This window comes from Microtus pennsylvanicus, chromosome 6 (assembly GCF_037038515.1).
Source record: "Microtus pennsylvanicus isolate mMicPen1 chromosome 6, mMicPen1.hap1, whole genome shotgun sequence".
In the NCBI taxonomy this organism is placed as follows: domain Eukaryota; kingdom Metazoa; phylum Chordata; class Mammalia; order Rodentia; family Cricetidae; genus Microtus; species Microtus pennsylvanicus.
The window spans coordinates 9982402-10009618 of record NC_134584.1 but is presented as its reverse complement, the minus strand read 5'-3'; the positions used below and the strand labels follow the sequence as shown (position 1 = coordinate 10009618).

Below are 27217 nucleotides of genomic sequence, written 5' to 3'. Positions count from 1 at the left end.
TCTTGCGCTCTCATGGACTCTATGCATGCTCACAGTCTGCCCCTATTCTTCAAGCTTGCTGAGCTTTCCTCAAGAGGTTAAGCAGGCACGCCCCAGCTTTCCCTGGCAGCAGATCGTGCTTTACATAAGGATGGCCGCTGTGAACTCATGTATCTGAATGCTTAACCACTGTGGAGTGGAACTCTTTGGAAGGATTAGCGGGATTAGGAGGTGTGGCCTTGGTGGAGTAGGTGTGGCCTTGGTGGAGTAGGTGTGGCCTTGTTGTAGGAAGTGGATCACTGGGGATGAGCTTTGAGATTTTAAAAGCCCAAGTCAATCAAGTCCCCTGGAAGGAAATGAGAGGTGGCAGGGAAGAGACAGAAATCTTAAATAAATAAATACATACATACATACATAAATAAATAAATAATAAAAGCCCAAGTCAGGCATAGTCAGTCTGTCTCTTCCTCTCCCTTTACCTCCCCCCTCACTCCCTGCTTATGGATCAGGATGTAGGTTTAGGCTACAACTCCAATGCCTGCCTGCATGCTGCCATGCTCCCTGCCATGATGCTGATGGACTAAGCTTTCTGAAGCTGTAAGCCAGTTCTCATTCAGTGCCTCCTTCTTCAATCGCCTTTGCATGGTCTCTCTTCACGGCAACAGAACAGTGACTAAGACATAGTACTTGAATGCTTGGGAGTTATTTCTTAATTTTAGAAGTTTTTTTTTCTTTGCTATCTGCAAAGTCTAATCCAGGCACCAGTTGGCCCTTGTTCTTTTCATGGTCCACCCTTGTGTTTTCTCTTTCTGTCCTGTGAGCTGCAAGAATGGGGAGGGCCTTGGTCCTGCCTTAAGCGATGTGACAGACATTGTTGACTCCCCATGGGAGGACTCACCCTCTCTGAGGAATAGATGGCGAGTAGGGTGGGGGAAGAAGGTGGTGTGTGGAGGGGAGAGGGAACTCGGATGGATTGATATGTAAAATAAAAAAGACTGTTTTTTAAAAATAAAGTAAATAAGTGAAATAAAAAAAGGGGCATGTTCAACCATGTTCAAGGCGATTAGCTTACTACCCAAAGAATAAACGTTTTTCTGAGAACAAGACAAAAAAAAAAAAGAAGCCAGTGATACCTTAGCACTTTGCTCTGAAATGTCCTCACCTGGGTGACTTCCTTCACACTTCAAAGTCCTATTTCTCATATCAATATAGATGAGAATTTTGAAAGCTCTGTAGCTTTCTGTAGCCACATTCTCCTAACTACTTATCTTAAAAAAATAAAAACTGTCCCATTTTCTTTTTATATTTTTTATCTTGGCAAAATACAAACAACATAATTAGCCACTTAGCCACTTTAAATGCAGAATTCATTGCCATTAATTAAACTCACATTAGTATGCAAAAATTACATCTCCCTATTTCCAAAACTTTCTCGTTACCACTAAGTAATGATTTCCGTACCTCTGTTCTCAATACCCCTGGAAACCCTGCTGGCTTTCTGCCTATTAATGTGCACATTCTGTATGTCACATGTAATTGAAACTCTCAAATGTTTGCCTTTTGGTGTCTTGTTTGCCTCACTTACATAATGTTTTCAAGCTCCATCAACGTCGCAGTGTGTATCCGAATGGAGCCCCTTTCTGAATGTATGGCCTACAGCTGCCTTCTGCTTGTTCAGTTGCCCATCAATGGACTCAGAGCATTTCTTCCCCTTGCCTATTTAAACACTGTTAGGATGAACACTGACTTGCTGAAGTTCCTGTTCCAATTATTTTGTCTAAATAACTCCTAGTGGAAGCGATGCTAGTATGTTCTGCTTCAGAGGGGGACTAGACTACCCTCCACTGTGGCTTCACCATGGTCTCTTCACACCACAGAGCTCAAGAGTCTGGCTTCTCCCCATTCCTGCTAATGCTTACTATTGCTGACTTGGGTTTCTACCATTCCACTTGATATGTAGAAGTGGTTTAGATTTGGATTCTCCTAACATCTCCCTCATGCTGAGCATCCTCTCCTATGCTTGCCGTATATCTGATGAGATGTCTCTATTCCACTTGTCTGTCTACTTTCTAACTGAGCTGTCTCTTTTGTTATTCTGTTACAGTTCTTCATTCTCTTTCCTTCTACCTGCCTTCCACTGGGTTCGACAATGTCTAAATTTGTAATACTCTGTATAAAGTGATTTAGAATTTTTGCTGCCTCTGCTTCTCAGAATTCTCACACCCACCTGTTTCTGGGTCTCAGAGCCATTTTCAACACTCTTATCCGTGCCTCTTACATTAGCACTGGGTTCTGTGGTACCTGGTCAGTTTTAGAGTGCACGTAAGACTACACACTTAACTGTGAAAAATCACTTGTGCACCTGTGAGCTCCTAACCAGGACACAACCCCTGTCTCCTTGGATGCAGGCTGTTGGAAGGCTAAAGAAGCCCTGGCCTGGTACTCTGAGGCACACCGGAACCAGGGTCTGCTTCCTTGTTTGTACTGTTATGGGGAGCCTTCATGTCTGATGGGGCTGTTAGGATGAGGGCCTCAGTTTCTCAGTGTATCTGAACTTGGGGCCACTGTTAGGTCCTTAGCTTATCCTACTGTAATGATATTTGATCTGTTTTACCAAATAAAGCTTGCCTGAAGACCAGAGTGCAGAGCTAAGCCACTAGAGGCCGAGGAATGTTGGCACACTCCTCTAATCCCAGGACTCAGGAGACAGAGGCAGACAGATCTATGTTAGTTCAAGCCCTGGGCTACACAAATCTGATCCACTCTAAAAGAGAAACAGAACTCATACAAAGGTGTTCCCAGCAGTTGGGATCACCCACCTTTAATCCCAGCACTAGGGAGGTGGAGACAGGAGTGATATGGTTGGGCGGAGAGAGGAATTTAAGGCAGGAGTTGACAGGAGCTCAGTGCATCTGGGGAGCCTCGCAGACTGAGACAGTTGGTCTGAGAAGGCAGTCTGGGGACAGCATCTCCCCTTTGGTGTGAGCATTGGTAGAGGGGCACATGAGTTGTGAGTTCTGAAGGGTAAAAAGCATGGGCTCCTCTTAGAGACTGCACAATATGTTCTCAAGGTCTCGGGGACTCACGATTCTTACTGGAAATGCTGTTGTTCTGTGATGACTGAAGTGATACCGACTGCAGAAGTTACTATTCTCTCCTGTGTGCTGTCTTAAACCTCACGGTGTGTTCAGTGGATGCACAGTTCTCTGGTGCCATAAAGGACTTCATTCTTCCGGGATGGGCCTGTGAAGGGATAACAAGGAAATGTGAACCAAGAAAAGCAGTTCCTTTAAAGGTCTCAACGGCGTGAGGCTGACAGATTGTCATGAGGAACGAGCACGGACTCAGCCAGATTAGAAGAAAACATAAGAAGATGAATTTGGTGATGTTCTCGAGCCTTGATGGGATTATAGAATACCATATGTTTAAAGAAAGTGGGTTTATGGAAAAATGGACGATTTATAGAGAGACAATGTGAGGTTATTAGTTAGTTTCTAAATGTAAAATAACAGCAATCACGAGAAAAATTAAAATATTTATTTTAATGCATCATAAAATGTGTCTGTGATTCTGCTTTCAGACCCTGAAGACCCAAAAGAGCTAAAGATATTAGCCTGTTGTTTTAAATCCAGAGGACTGGTGAAATGGGACCCAAATGTTGGGCAAATATTTATCCGTAATTAGTAACTATCTACGCAGCCAGAGATAGCAGCATTACTGCTGCTTAGACAGCTCTCTAAGGAGTGTGGGTTAGGTAAAGGAGCTCAGGAAGAAAATGTTTCTCATCATTGAGGAGGATCTAGACCGAGGCCCTGAGCAGAGTCCAGACTCCAACCAACCCCACTCAGTTGGAATTCTGCATACAGGGCTAGCCCAGTCGTTTCTGCCCCCCTCTGACCATTCCTGTTACAGGTTATCGCCTTCTCAAATCTCCATGTAGTTGGCTTCATTGGGGAACTGGAGAAAGAGAGAGAGAGAGGGAGGGAGGGAGGGAGGGAGGGAGGGAGGGAGGGAGGGAGGGAGGGAGAGGGTGAGGTGGGTTGTTGGTGGCCTCAAGTCCCAGCCCAAGGGATAGTTGATTAACACTGGTTCAAAGTCCAGTGTTCCATGCACAAGTCTCCTGCAGGAGACTTTTAACTGTAATAACATGCTGAGAATTCTCAGAGATGGCTGCCGCTGCAGGCAAACACAAGGAAGGATTTGTGCAGGCTGATTCATTTGGCTCTGGGGATGTGGTAGCACAACTACTGTGTTCTTCATTAGAAGTCAAGGGTTTTATAGGCGTTCTTAGTGGGATTTCCTTTGCCTTCTCTGGTGTGTGTGCGTGCATGTGTGTGTGTGTACGTGTGTCTGCGCGCGTGAGTGTGTGTGTGTACGCACCTGCCGTGAGTACCCATATCTGTGCTCGTTGAAGCTGAAACTAGGGGAAAGCAGAGTAAAGAACCCATCCGTTTAAAACATCAGCGAGTCAGCTCGTAAGTGGGAGATGTCTTCTTTTCTCTTTTTCTCCCTCTTGTGAGTTATGCTTGTAGATTTTGAATTAAATGTGAAATGTTCTGAATTTTCTCATCTTCTCAAAACCTGTTCTCAAAATAAATAGCAGTTCCTTCCCGGAACTCTCCAAGCAACAACATATACATGAATATTTACCTACTGTAATTCCAGACCTCTGGAGAGACTTGCTACTTTTAACTCATTTTTATACTTTCCCTGTCTTTCTCTCTCTCGTGTGTATGTATGTCTGTCTATATCTCTATCTCTGTGTCTCTCTGTGTGTCTGTCTCTCTCTGTCTCTGTGTCTCCCTCAGTGTCTCTTTCTCTCTCTCTCTCTCGTGTGTATGTCTCTGTCTCCTTTTGTCTCTCTTTCCCCTGTCTACATGATCCCTCCTTCTGCAGGTGGACACATAAGAGTATTCAGTGGCTTTGACCCAAAGAGCCCAGGCATCAGCTGTACGTGCTGCCATCTTGAGAGCAATACCACATATTTTTCTATGGTAAAATTTGCCTAAAAAGACAAAGAGTGACAAATACACAGGGCCATTGTTGACTGAATATGTCAACGTTTGGAGATGCTAACCTGCTTCCATGGGTAGTACTTGAGTATCTTGAGGCTCATTCAGCCATGACATTGCCCACTGGCTCTCCCTGGAGCACTTGCTAGCTCTGGACTCCCTGATTATTCTTCTGTGCATCACACAGTAACTTTATGATGTTTCCACCACGCCCAGTGCCATCCATTCACACACACACACACACACACATACACACACACACACACACACACACACACACACACTCGTCTCTCCACCGCCGTCCGATCTCACCTATAGTGTGTCTCACTTTCTTGGCTGCATCCAGACTCCAGTGGTTAGTGTTTCGTACTTTGGCTCTTCCTACTTGTGACCTCCCCTAGATTCAGACTCCAGAGTGAGCTAAGAAAGTTTCTCAAGTCTTAGGGCTTTTGCCAACAGTGGGATGAGGTGTCAGGCATGGGACTTCCATCTCACTCTGATAGTGCTATTTTCCTTGTAGAGTTCTGTGAGACTTTCTTAGGGTTTTACGATTTGGCAAAGGTGGATCATCATTCTAGTTCATGCCGTTCTTTCTGTTCTCTCAACACGGTTACTTTTCTGGTTTGATTCTCCCTTTCTGCCTTTAATTAACATCCAAAACCCCAGCTAGTACTCCTTACACTTCATCCCCCATCATCTTCCAGCTTGGCCTTTGGTCCTCACACGCTGAACTCATTCTCAAAGTCTCCTGTCCTCCATCAGGTTCCCATTTGTTTGATGGGAGACAACTGGACCTTACAAGAGCATCTGCTGAGCGATTGTCCAATTCCCTTTGTGGTTTCTGGTCACCATTTCTCTTCTTTTCTACTTCAGAATGCATTTTAATTGGTGTATCAAGTGCAGTCTCAGTGTGCAGTAAATGATAAAGGTATCACCCTGACTCATTAAGGCTGCCGTGTGCTGTGCACATTTGGAGAGTGTGTCTGATTTCTCTATTCATCTGAGACTCTGAGCAGCTATTCAGCAATCCCTTTGCGACTGCCTGTGCACAGCACTCTCCAGAATCCAGTTGTTAACAAGGGTGACCCCAAGGGCACGGGCTTCGGCCCATAGGACTGAATCTTTGTGGCCTATTTCTTAAGGAAGTTGGCCTTGCAAGTGAGAAAGATGTGTGTGTGGGGGGGTGGGGGGAGTCTATTAGTTTGAGACTCCTGAGAGGCTAAGCTCAGAATCAGTAGATGGACAAATGAGTGTAAATCATTCTGGAAATCACCCAGGTTGTCATTGAATTTTGCTACATTTACAGTTAAATTCTCCTTCTGCATGTGCTAATACTTTAGAACAGCAGTCCATTGTCCTTGTGTGCTTGTTTGTCCCTCTCACTTCACTCCGTTTCATAGATAGCTTTCAAGACTCAGAAAACTTAAATCATCACAGAGCCAGAGATGAGTTGGGGTGCTTAACTTCAAAGTTGGCAGCATGGATGTATGTGTAAAAGTGTGGAAATAGCTACTCTAAAATAGTTCTAACCTTAGCAAAAGTAGAGTCACCAGATATCTCTGTTCTCTAATGGGAAATCACTTCAAGTTGTTCTGAGAACCTAAAAGAAAAACTTAAAAAATGTAAGCTAAGCAGCAAGTGTCACAGGCCCTCGGGCCAAGCTCATGCTTTAAGTCTTTGTCTTCAGAAAACCGTCAACTTACTTGATTGAAAGATAACAAACTCCAAGTAAGGCTGTGCTGCCTTTGAATTCATAACCTACGTTACCTTTTGATGTTTATGCCTAGCAGATAAATGTCCTACCTAGATATTTTCTGTTTGCTCCTGTTTTGGGGTATCTATTGAAGGGTTTTGTTCTGTCTTGTTTCTCCTTTACTTGGCTGCACAGGAAGTTCCATCCTGCCTTGTGAGTTCAGCATTCTCTTCGCTGTCTGCCATGTATCCCATTGTCTGTGCACACTCAGTATGGCCAGCACCCCTCTGCCCCCCGTATGGTGCAAGCACTGCAGACTCAGAGAAAGCCCCTCACACAGAGCATGCCCATCCGTCCGACATCAGGCCCAGGGATGGGAAGTGACATGTCTGGTGGCCTCCAGTGGCACTAAACAGTCTCCCTTTCCTCTGGGTTTCCTTCTCACAGATACTGCAATGAACATCTGCTCTGCCCACCGCACATCTTCTGGACAGGCTGGGGACCTTGGGAGCGGTGCACGGCCCAGTGCGGGGGTGGCATTCAAGCCCGTCGTAGGACCTGTGAAAATGGGCCCGACTGTGCAGGATGTGATGTGGTAAGTCCCCGCCTCACTCCCAGCCCACAGGCCAGAGTTGAGGACCCAGACTTGAAACCTCCTGGATGTTCTACCTGTGCCGAGATGCTCCACACTCCGATAGACACTAGCCCCAGGAGTCTGCACACACCAGGGACTATGCTCACACTTGATCCACTGATAACACTGGATGTTTTTTACACTGGAAAGTCTGCAAACCTATGGTTTGCAGAACCTGCATGTTGTATAGACATGAAATGGGGAAACATTTAATGCTCTATTTTTTGTTTTTGTGGGGTTTGGTTTTTTTGTTTGTTTTGGTGATATCACACACCAACTCCTTTTTAAATATCAACTCTGTTGTAGACACTATATGTTTTATAAACATTAAATGCTCCTTAATTACTAGATCTGTTTTGTTCTGGTCCCCAAGGCTCTGAAACTCTAGAGGGTGTGCGAGTGTTCATGTTAATGAGAATGTGGAGGGCATGGTGGAAATTTAAAGTACTTGAATTAAGTATTCACATCTGGAATAAACTGAAGAATCTTCCAATTCTAAACCTAGAGCTCTGACAACATCTTGCCCCTAGCAAACTTTCATCACCCCACTTGTTCTGAGGGAAGGAATGACTTCCCTGTGCTGGGGTCCTAGGCACACATAGTGCAATGTGGATGTGACCCTTGGTGACAGAGAGACTGGCACCGTTGTCAAGGTGAACTGGTAACAGCAGAAGAAGTCAAAGACCAGCTAATGGTTCTGTCTTCCTTCTGCCTTAGGAGCTCATATTTCTTTTAACACTTCAAAATGTCAAATAAAATTTCCTTGGCACGTACTCTTTTCTAAATGCCCAGTGTTGTTTACCCTGATTTTCTGTTGGGGTAGCTGAGCACTGAAGATGGCTGGTAGCTCGCTTTGCCTGCCTTCTCCATGCTGGCCACAGTCTGCATGAGATATGGAGGGAGAACAGGGTAGAGAAGCTCACCGTGGGAAGTGCTGACTTGACCTTCCCTTAGTGGCCTTGGCAGTCAGGTTTTTGATACTTCCACCCCTTGTTTCCTGGGGCTAACCAATATCTTTTATGCTCCTGTAAAGCTTGTTTTGTGAAATATATAACCAGAACAACTCCAGAGAGCCAATGGGACTTTGGGAACAGCAAGAAGGTTACGAGGCACTGTATCAGGTCTCACGCCAGACAAGTAGCCTTTCCTTGCTAGGATTTGCAAGTAGTTTTCTTCCCCTTCACAGTTGTTAAGTTATTGTAGTGTTATTAACCAAGTGCATTGGTGATCCTGCGCTCACTTTAGACCATGAAAAACCTTCATATGGAATAAGTAATTTGGATGGATGGATAGATAGATAGATAGATAGATAGATAGATAGATAGATACATATATACATACATACATACATACATACATACATACATACATACATAGAATTCATTGCAGGTGCTAAAATTTAAAATTGGTTATACATAAATGCAAATCCCTGAAGACTTAACATATGTAATGTTTCAAAAATCTTCACTCTTTGCTGAACTAACTCAACTTCTCCTGTTGTCTATTGTGCTGTTTGGGCTCTGTCCTTGCATGTAACATTTCCTGTAGAAAACTATGAAAGAAGTGTCCTGAGTTAACCAGATACCTGCATCCTAAACACTTTCAGACCAAAGAACTCAGAAACAGTATAGAGCGCTCTTATTGTAAGTTGATGTCAATAATGAGATTGACAGACAGATTAATCCTCAGAAAGGCCTGCGAAGGGAAGCCAAGCAGGAGCCTTGTGAAGGTTGCCGTACTTGCATGGTGACAAGTTTGATTGCAAATGTAGATATTGCAGGTTCACCAAAATGTTGGTGTTTGTATATTTTTATGGTGCAACATGACGAAACTTGGACATATTTGAAGGACAGATTTCTAACACAGAGAGGAGACCTAGACCTCACTGTACACCTGAGTCACACTCATTGGCCACTGTGTCTCTGTATCCTCAAACATCAAGTCAGTGTCTGGACTGCTTCGATGACTCCAGCACCCCTACTATGGACTCTAGAACACAAGTTTCCAGCAGAATGACTGAGTGTGTCCTGCAGTGTCCCTTCCTGGTGACTAAGCTCTTTGATGAACTCAGAATGTGACGTACCTGGACAGTAGGACACTTACTGTGGGGGTGCTGTTAGAACCCAACTCCAGGCCAATGAATAACTGGGACTTCTGGGCTCTTCTCTGCCTGCCTGTGCCTCACAAGGCAAATGAGAGAGCTAGGTGTCTGCCTAGAGCCCACACACCAGGACCCTGCTTCTGAATTTCCTGGAGCCCTGACTGACTGATGCTGCATCCACCCCGGGGCTCTAGCATCTGAGAAGCATTGAGGCTTGGTTATATATAATGCACTGTGTTTTCATTTGTTCTGTCTAGTGCCAAACCCAACATGGCCATCAATCAAAGAGAAGGTAATGTCATCACCATAAGGGCAGGAACAACTAGTCAAAAAAGAAATAAAATCGTGTCCTTTAATATAATAACCACAGCAGAACACATTTTATGACATTGCATTTTAAATTATCTCAATCCAATATGCAAACATACTTTGTTAGCATAGAAATAGTAATAATTTGTGTTGACAATTTTTCCTATATTTATCCTTATGTCCACCTGTTTCCATAGTAACTAGTGGCCCCAATATTGTTAGTTCAGATCTTGCGAAGTGCAGCCTACTGTAGACTCCATTTTGCATTCTGTGATAAACACCATGACCAAAAGCACCTTGGGGAGGAAGGACAATGCTTCCTCTCGCAGCTCCTAGGTCACACTCCGTCACTGAAGGAAGCTGGGGACAAAACAGGAACTGAAGCAGAGACCACGGAAGAGTGTTGCTTACTGACATACTTCCTCTGCCTGACTCGGCAACCTTACTCCTACTGAGTCCCACCTGCCCAGTGCCTGCGCCACCCACAGTATCTGGGCTCTTCTTTATAAATTATCTGCTAGAAAAATGCCCCATAGACATGCCCATGGGCCAGTCTGATCTGGGCAATTCTACAACTGAGGTTTCCTCCTCCAAGGTGACTCTAGATTTGTGTCAAGTTGACAGTTAAAGGTAACTATGACTCTATATAATATCAAATATGCATTTGAATTAAATGTTCCCTGTGTACATTGATTCACGTTCCACACAGAGATGCTTCCCTCTCAGTAAGCAGCTCCTATGTGCCACACATTGAACTGAGGGAAGATAACGTGCACACTCTATGTTTCCTGTATTAACAGAGGCAGTTCTCATTAAAGACTCTTCGTGAAGATGGGCAAGCTCAACCTGACAAGAGTTAATGAGGCTGCCCAATCACAAGATGCCAGCAGATCAGTGGAGAACTAGACAAGATGCCAGTAGATCAGTGGAGAACTAGACTAGATCTAATGCTCTGACATACATGAAATACAAAGATTTCATTTACCTACTGTATTTGGGGGGCACCTGGCTTTTCTTTATTCCTATTTATTATGAACCATATCCTAAAATAAAGAAAAAGGAGATTTTTTCTTCTTTTTAGTTTGTGTTTATGTTTTGATCTGTCATTCATAAGCACCCTTGATTTTTTTAATTTTTTTTTTATTTTGAGAATTTCATATATGTGTACAATGAAATATATATATATACCCCTATGTATCCTCTCCAATTCTTTTCATATTCCCCAATATACCTCATTTCTCAAAATTATGTCTTTTTTGAAAAAAAAGAACCCACTAAATCCAGTCATTGTTGCCCTCATGGACATGGTGTGGAGCCACCCACTGGAGTCAGGGCAAACTCCCACTGACTACATCCTCAAAAAAGAACGGTTCTCCCTTCCCAGCGCCTACGCACTTCCAATAACTCCATGCCTTAGACACTCTTGAGTTTTAGCAATAATAGTGGCCTGTTATGATGGCAACATTGTAAGGAGATTACTGTGAGTATAAAAATGAAAAGGAAAGGAATTCATGTCAAAAATATTAATCTGATGGTCTGGTTAAAGGTTAAAACACAGGAAAGAAAGAATATACCAAGTGTCAAAAGCTGTATTGTGTGAGTATGGTCGCTTCTTAAGCTAATGCAACCCAAATCCCTCAAAGAGCAGTAGATGCTTTATAGGGAAGAAATAAAGGCAGCCTCACATACAACAAAAATAATTCAAAGAATAAAACAGACTGAGTGCTGCCTGTATTGTATTTCTTACAGAAATACCATACAAAAGATGAAGCCATGGACCAGAAGCTATGATCTAAAATATCAACAGGGAACAAAGGACATATTTGTGTCCTAGATGTAAAAAAGGGTCGCAGAGGACCCTGTAAGGTTGAGAAGAAAGACCTCGAAATCAATACCATCGAAAGTGATTCTGTGACAGTTAATCAGAGATGGGTGAACACACTTGAGTGTGTTTTTATCCAGGGATGGCACTGTGAATAGATTTAGAAGCTAGCGAAATTGGTAAATAAAACTTAGGTGGGTTTTGATGGACAAAATAATGACAGGATTGCATATCCCTTGTTTTTGTGTTAGCACATTTGCAAAATAGCACACTTGCACAATACATTATATATATTCCCTATTTCTCAAATGAGAAAATCGAGGACCATAGAAAACCAGTTAATTCCCTGAAGCCCCGTGGATGGGAGAGAAAGACCCTGTTCAGCCTTTGTTCCCTGTTCCTGAGTAGTCCCTGTGTACGCCAGTCCTTCCCGGGCAAACAATACTGAGGATTGGGATGGGGGTGTTAGTTCCAAGCTCCCCCCACACACCCAGTTCAGGAAAAAGGGCCTAAATAGACACGTTCTCTGTTTGCCTTGAACTCTACTTTGTATTTATTTCTAGAGTGTCCATAGACTTTCCCTCGGGCCAGAAATGTACAAATCAGCTCAGTTTTAAAGGGCCTCATGCTCGGAGCAGAAATTATTTTAGATGTTCATGATATTCATTGTGTTTGAAGTCTGAGCTGCACACAGTGTCTCCTGTTCACCTGCTTCATCTTTCTGAGTTTGGTCACAAGTTTGGTTCACAACCAGGTCACCTGCTGTGTCTCTTTCTTTGCTCATGTGTTTTTAATAATTTAAGATAATTATGCTGTCTATAAGTTGGCAATATTCTATAGGACACTAGAGATCACCTTTGTAATTTTATTTTTAAAAATATTCTTATCCCAACTTCTGACACTATTAACATTTTGCTGAGTGTAAATAATCTAGTAGTGTGACTTGAGTATTTTATAGTATAGTTCATCAAATATTTTTCAAGAATTCTTTTCTATAGTTTGTTAGACTCTGATGCAATTTTGACTGCAGGGACAGTGATATATGTTGAATTTCTTACCTTTTCGGGATCACGTAGCAACATTAGAGTGTTGGGCAGACAAGTCAATACCCATATTAAGAAAACTATCTTTCTGCTTCGTAGGGTGGTGAAATGGTTGGCAGAACATGTTTAAATTTTAGGACAAAAATATCACAAGATGCAACAATTTCTCTGCGACATTATTTTTCTTCAAATAGGACAGTGGCAATTTCCTGTCGCAAACAGGCAGGAAGGACCTGGGAGACTGGGGTTTATACACTGAACAGGACTTGAAAATTGTCTGATTGGTTCCTTTTAGTGAGTTCAGTAATTTAATTTGGCCCTTAAATACCCTGAAATTGTCTGTGTAATGAAGACTCCATCCCCTAGCCCATGATACAACCAAGAAGTCAAATAACCTTTAAGAGGTTGAGCTTATTGGCGAAGGTTAGGCTATTGCGATACTGGGGCCTCCCTCTCTTCTTCCCCCCTCCACTTCCTCTCCATGACATGAAGTTTGCTCCTCTGTCCTACTGTGATATACTACCTCACCTCAGAACCCAGACTGACCAGCTAACAAGGGTCTGGAATCTTTGAAAGTATGAGTTAGCCTGATCCCTTTTTCTGAGTCAGTCGATTACCCCAGGAAACAACAGAGTGAGCACAATTAGTGGCCTTTGTGTAATGTTTGGTGTTTCCTTATCTTGAACAGTGGTTGCCTGGGCAACCTTGGCCCTGCCTTGGATGGAAAGAGAAGCCCTGCGAGGAGGTGCATGGCAAGTGTTCTACCCTCTAGTTTGCTTGGATTCCCTTGCAAATTTGACCCTAGGCAGCAAGCACTGGCTTCCAGCATCCAGTTTATGTTATATGCCTGGGTTACTTGGTGATAACGCTTTGAAACTAGATCAACTTTATTTGCTGCCCCAGAAACCCACTCACCTGAATCCATTTGCCTATGCTGTTCTCAGGGGCTGCGTTGGCTGTGTCTGGAGGCCTTTCTTTAGGGAGCTCAAAGACCTTTCTGGTTTAGATACAACAAATTTTGTCTATGATTTATGACAGTTCTGTAAACCTACAAAGGTGATTTTCCTAAATAAAGTTTGATACCTACAATCAACTAGTTAATTCTAATTCTATTAAAACAAAAATTATAGATTAGAATATTATTCTATTATTATATCATCATAATTGCCATTGGATTTTGCTTAATGAAATTGCAAGGGAAGTTATTATTTATCTCAATGCCTCAGATATGGAATTCATGTTAAAATACATATCTTAATAGAACTTGAAGCTTGGCACCAAAAGTGAAAGCGGCTTGGGTCCGGCTGTGGGTCAAAGCTCAAGACCAGGTACTTACTTTGACACCCGTGTATTTCTCCTCTGCAATGGTGAGACCCCATCTAATATCTTAAAAGTCATTGAAATGAATAAAGAACTTGGGTTTCCTGTTCAATCCCAACATACAGAAATCAGCTTCAGCCACTTGAGCATAATCAGCCCTAAATTTGATGAAGTGAGCAATGTTAAAACTGAAAAACCATTAATCATCCAGTGCCTCCCGAGTCTGCATAACCTGGATTCTTGGGGAACGCAACCATTGGATGCTGACTTCCCCATGCTCCTCTCGAGCTTCTGCATGCATTAGGCAGGTTGTGCACTGCATGATGCCAAGGACATGGACATTAACAGAACACCGGAGATGGACAATGTACCCTTGGTGTCATTCCAGTCCTGTTCTGAGTGCTTGAAATCTTAATGACTTAATCTTCAAAACCTGAGACATCTTGGCCCCACCCTTTATTTCAGATCCTGTTATGGTTCACAGCTACTGAGGGGCACCAAGCATCACATCTTAGCTTGAGCTTTGTGTAAAATAGAATAGACCAGACAGAAAGATTATTTGAGAGATAACATTACAGCAGTAAGGAAAGAAAAAAAAACCAAGAAAGGACTAAGGAAGGAAAAGCCACTTTTGGTGCTTGCTATTGAGATCACTAATGTAGACAACAAGGACCTGATTGCCTTTTGCAACAGAGAAGCCAGAAAGTGCCTCTCCAAAGCTCATGATTTTCATGAACTCTTGGATGAAGAAAGCTACCAGGCTGCATCCCATAGTCTCTGGGGACTAGAGAAGACTCAACACGAAGAGCCACCTGTACCCTAGTGTGTGTGCGTGGATTTAAAACACCCACTGCCTTTCCAAAGCAGGGAAGAGAGATGGTTTACCTCAAGTTACTTGCCACATCTGACTTCATTAAAAGAAATTCAAGCTTTGCTGGGACAAACCAATGGGAACAGAGTTTATGAAGTTATTGTCCAATGGTTGCAATTAAAGCCTGCTGGGCCCCTCCTGCCCCGCAGTGTCCCATAGGCCCCTGGGGAATTTCCACCCATCAGATAGTTGTGAGGACTTACTGTTAGACTACATCATTTCATTTTCCACCAGGCACTGTTAGGCATCATGATGACTCTCTCCATCCTTTGGAACCTTTTCTCTCCTTGGCTGCATGAAAAACAAAAGCTGCTTAGAATCTCCAGACAAGATCACTTTGATTCTTAGAAAGAGAAATATGAAGGTGAGGTTCCTTTCCCCTGGAAGTTAGTATCAGGAAGTGGAACTGCCCACTTGCTGGTGTCCTGAGGGGTCAGGAGCAAAGCCAGGAGACGAAAGAGCCAGCTCGAAGCAGACTCTCTTCCTAGAAGCCAGCCTCGCTATGTACAGGACGAAGTTTGATGTGTGATATCAAAAGCATTTCATGGCTTCAGTTAGTTTGAATCTGATTCATTTTAACCGCAATCTCCTTTTCTTTTCCTGTGAAGAAGCCTGCCCTCCTAATGTCATTTAATAACTGACAAGACAAATCATGTGCTTCCTTAGCAACTGCTGCAAGCGAATGAGCTGGTGCAAGGGTTGCCATGCGATGCCTTCTTAGGAAGGCTGAACAGACAACCTTGACCTTCACGGTGAAGCCCAGATGATGAGCTGTTTCATCGTGCTGTTGGTAAAGGGCTTTTACTTACACTTGCAAGTTTTCTTCTCAAGAGAAATGATTGATGCCCCTCCCAGAAATGGAAAATTGCATCTTCATAAGCTTGGGAATGTAAAACTTGCTTTCTTTTGTTAGGAAATAGCTCAACGAAAAGCTGAAACATATGAAAGATTGTCAGAATGAAACCAACACATGTTGTTAGAAGAGGCTTGTGCGTTTTGTAACAGTTAATGTCGGTACACAAAACTGAGCAGCGGGTGGAGGGCCACAGGAGTATGAATTGTCTCAAGTCTGGCATTCCATGTTTGGCAATCAAGTTTAAGAATGATGCATAATACAGATGGAGAGAAAAGGGAGAATGATGGATTACAGGAATTAATCCATCACAACTCTGCCTGTAGGACTTATAAATAATCATCTACGATCTCAGAAATGGCTGTTGGTACTGAGATCTGGAGAATTTCACACACACAAAAAAATGTTTTATTTATACAGTCAGAAAGCTCTGCTGCCCAGATTTCATTCTGTAAAGAAAAATGCTAGGTTTTCCGTTCCTGTCTACAATGATTCAAATGCTGTGGTGGCAAACCTAATTAAAAATAGGTTTCACGAAGAGAATGATTTCCTGTGTATAAGTGATATAAACCATACACACATGCAAATGCACACTCACACGTGTGCGTATGTGCATATACACACACTTCTTTTTTAGAATTCACCAATGAATTATGTGATAGAGATATCTAATAGTTAATATCAAAGTACCTAAAGTTCACTTGCAGAAGCGTGGCAACAGTATTTCCTCATGTTTGTACACTATTTTAGGTCTAATGCACATATAATATCTACAGAGTCAGTAGATTCTTATAAAGGCGTAATAAGTACAATGTTCAGCTAAAGGAAATCCATAGTATTTTAATATAACTTTTTTTTATTACTTCATGTATGCATGGAATGAATTTTGACTGTTTGCCCCCAGTTCTTCCCTTTCTTCTACTTGCTATCCCTTTCATGTGTCACTCACTCACACACACACACACACACACACACACACACACACACACACACATCAGTAAGTAATATTAGTGGTGCTTATATATGTATAGGTATGAGGTCATCCACTAGAACATGATTGACCAAAGAAAATTAAGTGTCTCTCAGTCATAACAGCCATCACCTTTCAATGACTTTTACGAAGGGCTGGGATCTCACGAATATTTTATATGAGCAGCTGAAGAGATTTTGCTCTATATTCGAGCACTCTGAAAAAGCTATTCTGAACACCTTCAAATCATCTTATTTCCCAGTTGTGCCCCCCCCCCCGGCATCCTTCACTTAACCCCTGCTGACGTCATGCTTGTTGTAGATGATCCGATCAGTGTAGAGCATTCGCTGGGCCTTTTAGTCCACTGGGGTCTCATGTCCACGTTGAGAGCTTGATTTGTCATCTCATCTGTTTCTATTCTTACTGGGTATTTGCCAATTAAATTAAAAGACTGCATTCGCAGCACTTCTGGTCATATTTCTAAGAAGACAGTCATTCATATGTAGACCTCCAGCTAATAGACCTGGTCCCTTCATGTGGATAGTCCAGGAGAACAGGAAGTCCTGCTTATAATATAGAGGATGCTTCTTGAATTCATCAGACTACATTACATCTGGAAATATTTTAGGACATCTTGTTGCTCTACACACTGGGGACATGATACCAATCTGAAATTTCATACGCTATGGCAGCCTAGTCTGGGTGGTCCCATCTGAGACGTGAATGCTGACTCTACTCAACCAATGTCTAGAAAAGGGAAAGGCAAAGAAAGTTGTGACCCCTTAAGGTTCCGAGCTGTAGGGGCCAACATAGCCCCTCATGGACACATTCCTACTACCAAGCATGATCCCTCTGGTAAGAAGTTCAGCACCCCATGCTACTGGGCTGCTTGCATTATAATTACATTGCCTTTCCTCTCTGAAAGCCCTGTGTGTCTCACCGTCCTAGATGTTGTTTATCTGAACTTTATACTCCTTGCCTACATTCTGAGCATCGTGAATCCCCCCTCCATATTCTCTATCATTCACATGATAAATATTAAGCTGTTCGCCCAGAAAAGGGTGACATTAAAACCACTGTGAATGAGAGAGAAATGGCCTCTCATAATCTTTAACCAAAGTGGCTCAAAGGACAGTGGGGTGTTCATGGGGGTTTGTATGAATGCTGCTGTTTAACACCGGTTTCAACTGGCAAAGATGAGGGCATACTGGACAAAAGCTCCCACAGATGCAGATGTTAAATAAGTCTGATCACATTGAAGATTGGTGTTGGTTTGGCTCCTGGCAGACCACTCTTCTGTTGGAGAAATAACTTCAATGTTTAATTACATTCACAATGCACTTTAATATGTATTTTTGCATAAGGTTTTCAACTTTGTTTTTATTCTAGTCCCGTGCCTCTTGTGCTATTATTTAACATGGATAATTTCAGTTGTTAAAAGTAATTCACATACATAATAATTTTCAAAGCAACTTATAATTAACTAAAGAAGGAAGCAACAGATGTTGGAGCATAAAAAATGCTTTAAAACTTCGAACATTTTTCACAGATGCCATTGTTTCTTCTTTCTCAATGCTTCACTATAATGATCCTAAGGCATTCTAACAGCTTAAGCCTGAGTCCACACATGGCAATGTGAACACACACACGGCAATGTGAACACACACACACATGGTAATGTGAACACACGCACGCACATGCTTCCACACACTGTAATGTGAACACACACATACACGCTTCCACACACTGTAATGTGAACACACACACACATGCTTCCACACACTGTAATGTGAACACACACATACACGCTTCCACACACTGTAATGTGAACACACACGTACACGCTTCCACACACTGTAATGTGAACACACACACATACACGCTTCCACACACTGTAATGTGAACACACACGTACACGCTTCCACACACTGTAATGCGAACACACACACATGCTTCCACACACTGTAATGAGAACACACACATGCTTCCACACACTGTAATGCGATCACACACATACACTCTTCCACACACTGTAATGTGAACACACACACACACTCTTCCATACACTCTAAGGTGAACACACACACATGCTTTCACACACTTTAATGTGAACACACACATGCACGCTTCCATACACTGTAATGCGAACACACACGTACATGCTTCCACACACTGTAATGTGAACACACACACACACTCTTCCATACACTCTAAGGTGAACACACACACACATGCTTTCACACACTTTAATGTGAACACACACATGCACGCTTCCACATACTGTAATGCGAACACACACACACATGCTTCCACACACTGTAATGTGAACACACACACACACACATGCTTCCACACACTGTAATGCGATCACACACACACATACATGCTTCCACACACTGTAATGCAAACACACACACACATACATGCTTCCACACACTGTAATGTGAACACACACACATGCTTCCACACACTCTAATGTGAACACACACATACACTCTTCCACACACTGTAATGCGAACACACACACACATGCTTCCACACACTGTAATGTGAACACACACACACACGCTTCCACACACTGTAATGTGAACACACACACACATACACATGCTTCCACACACTGTAATGCGAACACACACACACACATGCTTCCACACACTGTAATGTGAACACACACACACATACATGCTTCCACACACTGTAATGCAAACACACACACACATACGTGCTTCCACACACTGTAATGTGAACACACACACATGCTTCCACACACTCTAATGTGAACACACACACATGCTTCCACACACTGTAATGTGAACACATACACACGCTTCCACACACTGTAATGTGAACACACACACACATACACATGCTTCCACACACTGTAATGCGAACACACACACACATACATGCTTCCACACACTGTAATGTGAACATACACACATGCTTCCACACACTGTAATGCGAACACACACACACATGCTTCCACACACTGTAATGTGAACACACACACACATACATGCTTCCACACACTGTAATGCAAACACACACACACATACATGCTTCCACACACTGTAATGTGAGCACACACATATACTCTTCCACACACTGTAATGTGAACACACACACACACATGCTTCCACACACTGTAATGTGAACACACACACACATGCTTCCAAACACTGTAATGTGAACACACACACACATGCTTCCCCACACTCTAATGTGAACACACACACACATGCTTCCACACACTCTAATGTGAACACACACAAATGCTTCCACACACTGTAATGTGAACACACACACACACATGCTTCCACACACTCTAATGTGAACACACACACATGCTTCCACACACTCTAATGTGAACACACACACACATGCTTCCACACACTGTAATGTGAACACACACACACAGGTCTAGCAACAACTGGTCCACTTAGATGGCCCTATTAATATTTTTTAGCTGGAACACCCCGTTAACCTTTAGAAGCAATTAAGCTTTGCCAGTTAAAATCCAAGTGATTAATTGATCTGCCCTGTAGTCCAGTGGTATGTCATGATTCCCGGCTCTCTGAGGTCAGGTGTCTCCTCATTTCACTTCACACCATGCTATTTCTAGACCTGGCTGGCAAGGTTTCATTCTGTTCTGCTTTGAAAGAAACAGCCTCCACAAAGACCTTTGAGGTGGAGCAGGCTCCCTCTACGTCACATTCTTGCATGTTTGTATAAGCCATGCTGTGTGAGATAGAAGCGTCCACACGTGGTGACTTGGCATCTTGCTTCTGTTATGATGGAAGACTTGTTTTGCATGTGCCCTAAGCTATGCTAACCCCAGGAACTGCTCAATTTGAGACTACTAGAAAACAGTCCATGAAAGAAGCAACTCTGTTGTCATCTTGTGGGAGAAAGAAATGGCTGTAGCCCAAAGGAAGGAAATTCTGGAATCTTCCCAAAATTTTATGGCACCTCTGAAACCAGAAGCATATGTGCCATGGCTTCCCCAAGTTAACAGAGTGAGGGCAAAACGCAGCAGAGCAGCAACACAGAGAATCCGGACATCAAGCAGGACCCTCTCTCATTTGCCAGGCAATTTCATCAGAGGCCTTACCTAATAGATTCCTTTCTCTTATCTTTTTGTAACTGCTAATAGCTTTTAGTGATAAGGCCTTGGCATCTGAAATGGAAAAAGAAGAAAAGAAGTCTGTCTGCTACACGTTCCTTCTTTGAAAATTAAATTATCTACTCCTTGGGGTGACCTCTGCTGTTACTGTTCACTTCTAAATAGTTTTTCATGAGACTAAAACGTAAATTCCTCAGGATGAATTTACACCTGTCTGTTGCCCCATGCCATGTGTAATGTCCAGATCACCCTCCTTGTGTTTAGTCACCAGGGGGTTCCTTATAATGACTTTGTAAAAATTGGTGGTGGGTGAGTGAGGTAGGTGGGTAAGGAAGGTTTCTAACATTGAGAAGCCTCCTTTCCAGCTTAGGAGAAAAGATTACAAGTCAAACAGGTGGGAAAAAGTGAAGTCACGTGCCATGGAACAATTAAGAGAGATCTCGTGAGAGCTGGGAAGGATGGGTCTCCTGTAGCTGAAGAGTCAAGCCCCTGGGTGTGGACACACACACACACACACACACACGCTGTCCATACTGAGATGTAGGCCATGAGCTATTAACATCATACGTAGAGTTCTGAGATGCACACAGGAATGGTCCATATTCAACTTTGGAGACTAATTCACGACATTTATGGAAATCCCGAGCAGGGCTTTGGTCTGTCCACTCCGAGGTTTGCTCTTACAGTTACAGTGCCGGAGTTACAGCACCGGAGCAGCTGACCTTTCCCTGTTTAGTGTTAACACAGTATCAATTCTTTCACGTTTTCAGCATATGCAAGCTATAGCATACTTTTTCTTAGTAGTGGCAAAATTATGTTGTATTTAAAAGAACCTACCAAATTGAGTGTGTGTGTGTGTTTGTATGCACGTACATGTAGCCATGTATGTGTATTTCCAGTGTCTACACACACATATGGACATGGACTTTCAGTGTGTGCACATGTGTGTGGATAGTATGCACTCTATCTCTGCCGTTCTTTCAAATTCACTTACAACCTCCATCTCTGCCACATCCAAAGGGACTTTGAAAACTGACAAACCCATTTAAGGCAAACACCCCTCTGAAATGTGTCGTATAGAGTACAATTTAGTCCCATTCTAAAGAGAACCATCCCAGAACACCAACATTAGCTTTCTTGTTGTTTCAGAATATTAAAATTGGTTTTAGTAATAGACAGTTTTGTCAGCAACTTTCCAAGATTGTCTCAGGCAAAACTTACATAGACATCGGTAACACAGAGGGTTTCAGGAAAACCTACTTAGTCCTTCATGTGCTACTCTTTCCAATGTCTGAGCTCTTCCTTGTAAACAAACTTTAAACACACCAGCCAAAGATGTGTGTGGAGTATCACGTCTGTGCTTGTCCATACACAGCTACCCAACCAGACCTACATGGTCCCCTAAAAGAGCAAATCGTAGCCTATCTGTGTTTGAGCTGGAGCTTGGAGGATGACTAGGTTGGCTCTGATCTGAAGGTGCCTTCTCTGAGGAAACAGGAAGAGTACCAGGGACTTGGGGAAAGGAACACTTGCTAAGAACATGGCAGAAAAGTGTAGATCACAGCTGTCGGGTAAGGCTGGAAAAACCATGTTAGTACCTTCAGGTTGCTTGTGCATGAATGAATTCCCTAGGATGCAGGCCCTCACTGCTGCTTTTACAGTGGCTGAGACTGTTTACCACAGGGGCTCCCTGGGATCTTTCATGCAGTGGGTTGCTCAGGCATCTGGTGCTGGAAGCCAGTGGTTGCATCACTGCTATTTTACAAGGAGTCTTTTAGGGTAATCTGCCTCTACAGTCAGTGTCCTCTGAGGAACTCCTTGGTCTGCAGAATAGAAATTTTCATCAATGTTTCCATGGTTTGCTAATCTTGCTGAAAACAAATAATTTTTAAAAAAATAAACAAAAGCAATTTCACAAATAAGGGCTTAAAATGGAAATACAAATGCTACCCAACTGAGATTGCTTTCGAGATCTGTAACCCTCACTATCTAATGCCATCAAGCAGATGCAATTCCACTCAAGGGCCCTGGAGACTTAGGGGCCTTTTTTCAGTCCTCACAGCTCTCCTGATCTACAATGGGCCTTGTCTATCATTCTCCAGGTTTAGTTCACAGATTGGCCAGGGGAATTGGGTGAGGAAAAGCCCATTTCAAACCTATACAACTGTAAATTTGTAAAATTCTGTCAGCCGCCTGATACTTTTTCCCCTCAGATTTGGGGGTTTTGTTTGTTGTTGTTTTGTTTTGGTTGGAGGTTGGTTGATTTTTTTTGTCTTTGTGTGCATGTGCACGTGTGTGTGTGGGGGGGGGTGACCTTATAACTTGACTTAAGCAGATGCTGTTGCTGTTGACTGGTGTTGAGGGGGAGCCCTCTGACTAAGTGGGTCAGTCAGGATAGCTAAGATTACTGCACTTCCTCCTTTGTTTGTTTTATGGAGGAAAGCTGAGTTAACTCTTCAGGTGTAAGTACTTAGGGAAAGGAAAGACAGGAAGGGACTCCCTGCATGAACATTTATAACACGACGGATATTACAGCAGGGGCTTCTCCCAGCCTGCTTCTTCGTATGACAGGCATTTGCTTGTCAATTCTAAATCAGAGCCATGTGGCTCTGACTGTTTCCAGGTCGGTCCACTGGAGAAAGTAGAGGTAGAGGGGGTAGATGAGGACCAGATTCATGTGTCTTCACCACTGCAGTCTTAGGGGTCCAAGGTGCAGGTACCCTGTCTCCATGGCTCACTTAACACCCATAGCTTCTCCCCATGCCTCGCATGAGGTAACTGCACAGTGGGTAGCTTGTTAGGTATCACTTTATTCCTGTTACAATCCAAATATCCCTTGTTTGGGACCAGTAGAGTATATCCATATTCTTTCTAGAGTATCCGAACAGCCATTGTCTTCGTAAGGAGGCATGCAGGCAAGAGTTGTTACAACATTTTAAATTGAATGCATGTTGTGGCCTTGTTTGCACTGCTGGGAGCTTTTGTTTGGGCACCTTTTGACTATGGTTAATGCATTAGATGTTACAAAGCTAGTGCTACTGATTAACATAGCTACCCACAAAAGCCCGAGCAGAGAAAATGTTGTTTGAAAGCAAAGGCTTCTGTCACAAGTGTGGGTTTGACCAGGGGTTGAGTAATGGGGATTAAGTTGGGGATTAGGAGACATGGCTGAACACACTGAATCTGCAGTGTCGTGTGTACTAAAGCACATCTCTTCTGCCAAATGTCCCAACACCACAGGCCTCAATCTTGGCAACAGTCAGAATGTTCTAGAACAAAGCTTAAAGGCCCATTCCTCTGAGTACAGACAGCCCAACACAATTCTCATGGCTCTCTAGCTCATACATCTCCACCCATCTCCACTTTTATGCAGCACACAGACCATAGATACCTTTCTTGTGCAAACCAAATTTGCCTGGTTTACATACATGTATATACACAGAATATGATCACATTTCACTTATATTCATATTCGCGATGCATTTGTGGGTGACGAAAATGGACAAATCGATGCTATTGTAAAGACTATATCTTCCAGTAATAACACTAAGAGGAAACACACTAGGGTAATTCAAATCAATGCAGAGGGATCATTGGATAAAATTCAACACTTGTTCACAAGAAGTTACAAAGAAGTAGCGCAATACAGATGGAAGTAGCTTCTCCTACGTCGTGAAGGATGGTTAGGAAAAGCTGACAGGAATAGAAGCCTTTCAATTAAAGTGAAGGAGGAGATGAAGATTCCTGCCAGCGCGGCCAATGTTTACTGCTAATACTGGATGGCAGTCAACTCAGTACATCAAAGCAAAGAAGGTGTAAGAATGTGGCAGTTGGGAATAGCGCATTCAATACCCCATCTCAAAAGCTGGAAACTACTAGTTAATGGCCGTTCATTAGATGTCTTGTGTTACTCTGTCTCTAGTGAATGGGGACATGCTGAACCTCAACAGGTCACAGTTTGCAAGGGGTTTTTAAATAAATGACTTCTTGATTATTCCCATTTGACCCCTAGAAGCTTTATCTTTGTTTCTTTTGACTGTTTGAAGACTTATTCAGTACACCCCAAGCTGATGGGTACCATTGTGACATTATCATGAGTCACTCATTGAGCTGTGGTTTGTCTTCTGGTGCCTGAACCACATTAGTGTCATGTTTGACTGAGGAAGGGAGGGCTGTGAGGGCCGATGCTTGCCAAGTATCTGCTGATAAATAGCAAGTTTGCAATGCTCGGCTAGAACCAGAGGAATGAGAAACAGACTGTCACTATCTGAATCTCCAACTCTATGTAGGAGATGCCTATGCACACAGATCAATGAGCATTGCTTCTTTCCAATGGTCTACACAGTGGTAGCATGCAGAAGAAGTAATCTTTTAAAGGAAGTGTAAGCACAGGCTGGATTACAGAGAAGACGACAGCCTTGGCAGAGATGCGGAGGCCTGAAGTCGCAGCATTTCCTATAGCTCTTGATGGTAGTACCAGTGTGCAGCACTCAAGGCGCTACAATACAGTTCACGAGCTTAGGGCAAGGGGCTGGAGGTTGAAATACACAAACACACACAGACAGACAGACACACGAAGTCTAATCACTGTTACAAAGCCCTTTATTTCATAGCACCATGGCTTAAATACCCAACAGCCAAGTGGGCCAAGAGGTGAAAACCCCATCATCTGATCCTCAAAGCACAGCTGTTAGTAACTTCAATCGGAAGACTCTAGCAGGGAGGAGCAGCTAAGGCCAGGACTCCAATTGGTCCCAACCCCAGTGAGTGCACTGAACAAGAGTACAGGAAAGACTGGGACACAGTTGAGCAAACGCTTTGAAATATCTTGTGTTATACTCCACTGTTAATGTGAAGCCACAGAGATGTATAAATACTGACACCAATGCCTGCCATGTACTGAGCCAATCCATGCATTATGCATCTCTCTCTCTCTCTCCCTCCCCCCCACTCTGTGTGCATTTAGACTTTCCACTGCTAGTATCCCTGTGGGTGCTGATAGGTTTTCTTTCCCCCTGAACAAACCTAACATGTCTCTCTGCTAACATTTTTAATGTTGCAGTTGGACATGGATTAAAACACTTTGTTCTGCAACCAAGTGCAAAACAGTTTTACTGCAGAACAGCAAAAACAAAGAAGTGCTTGCATCTCTAGCCCTGAGAAACATTCTAAGATAACAAAACCGTCTACTGCGGGACAGCAAGGATCTGCTTTTACCTCTAGTCACACTAGCTAAGAAGGTTTTTTTAAAAAAAAAATTAGACGTGAATATTTGTGAGAAACATTAAGAAAATTTAGAGGCACTTAGACCATATTTTGGGACAGCATATATTTTTTTTTCTTCACCATCCTGTGAAAATTTTGTCTGAATGGACAGCATTGAAACAAACAAACCAGTTTGCTTAAATTTCACAGTGTTTTTCTAGAAGAGAGAATAGATCAAAATGTTATCCATAATCAGAACACTATGAATTTCAACTGGGACCTTTTCCATAGGCCGAAAGGACGACTTAGAAGTAAATCATACACCTACCTTTTTAAAAACACATTCTAGAACAGGAGAGTTCTACCCATATTACCAGATGTAGATAGTATTAAATGAGTCATCTACCAGCTTTACAGACTTTATGCATTAATATACGAAACTGTGTGTGTGTGTAAGAGAGAGACAGAGTGTGTGTGTGTGTGTGTGTGTGTGTGTGTAGAACAAAGATAAGAAAGTCTTATACAGCTGAAAAATCAGAACATATTTACTGTAAGCATTATGATAGTTATCTGTGACTAAAATATGGATTTGGAAGGAATTTCCTTAATTATTTAACCACTACTTTATATGTTAAAAATGCAGGATAGAAAGATTTCCAAGTCATGCTTTAACAAAAAAATCCATTGTGTAGAATAGCATCTAAACATTAATTTGAACAATTATCCTACAGGAAATGTCAGGATCAATAAGCTGCTCTATATCATCACATATGTAAAGGGTTTTAACGTCTGGAAATGCTTAGTGTAGAAATTCGAGCGAAGCATCCTGAGCATCTTAAGTGAGATGCTTCCTCCGTGGGAAAGCAGCTGCAGCAAATATGGCAGCTGGCATCAGTTCCGTGAAGAAAGCAGGTGACTGCAGGGATCTCGTTGACTCACACAACAGGGCAAAGACTGGGGAGCCCTCACGTCTGCCTACCTGACTTTCCTTCTGAATATTGCATCAATAGAATCAAGCATCTCTTTCCTTGTGTGCAGGTTTGAATGCAAAGTGTTCCCCATAGGCTCTTGTATTTGAACCTTGACCCTAGGTGGTAGTGCCTTTTGGGGAGGTCGTCGAACTTCTCGGAGACAAAACTTTGCTGGAAAAAGCATTACCAAGGTCTAGCTTTAAGGTTTTGCAGCCCTGCCTCACTTTCTCTTCTCTGTCTCTCTCTGCTTCTTGTGTAGGGATGAACTGTGATCTCTCTGTTTCCCTCAATGCCCACTGGACTCACAC

The 27217-nt window shown here is 42.8% G+C and overlaps 1 protein-coding gene across 3 annotated transcripts in view; it reads left to right on the top strand.

Moving 5' to 3' along the window:
* Sema5a (semaphorin 5A) overlaps nt 1–27217 on the top strand; it is a 427200-nt gene that overhangs the window by 363212 nt on the left and 36771 nt on the right. For all 3 annotated transcript variants that reach the window (XM_075975776.1, XM_075975775.1, XM_075975777.1), the window contains one exon: nt 7132–7279. In XM_075975776.1, the coding sequence (XP_075831891.1) occupies nt 7132–7279 (148 nt within the window). The remainder of the gene's footprint in view (nt 1–7131; nt 7280–27217) is intronic.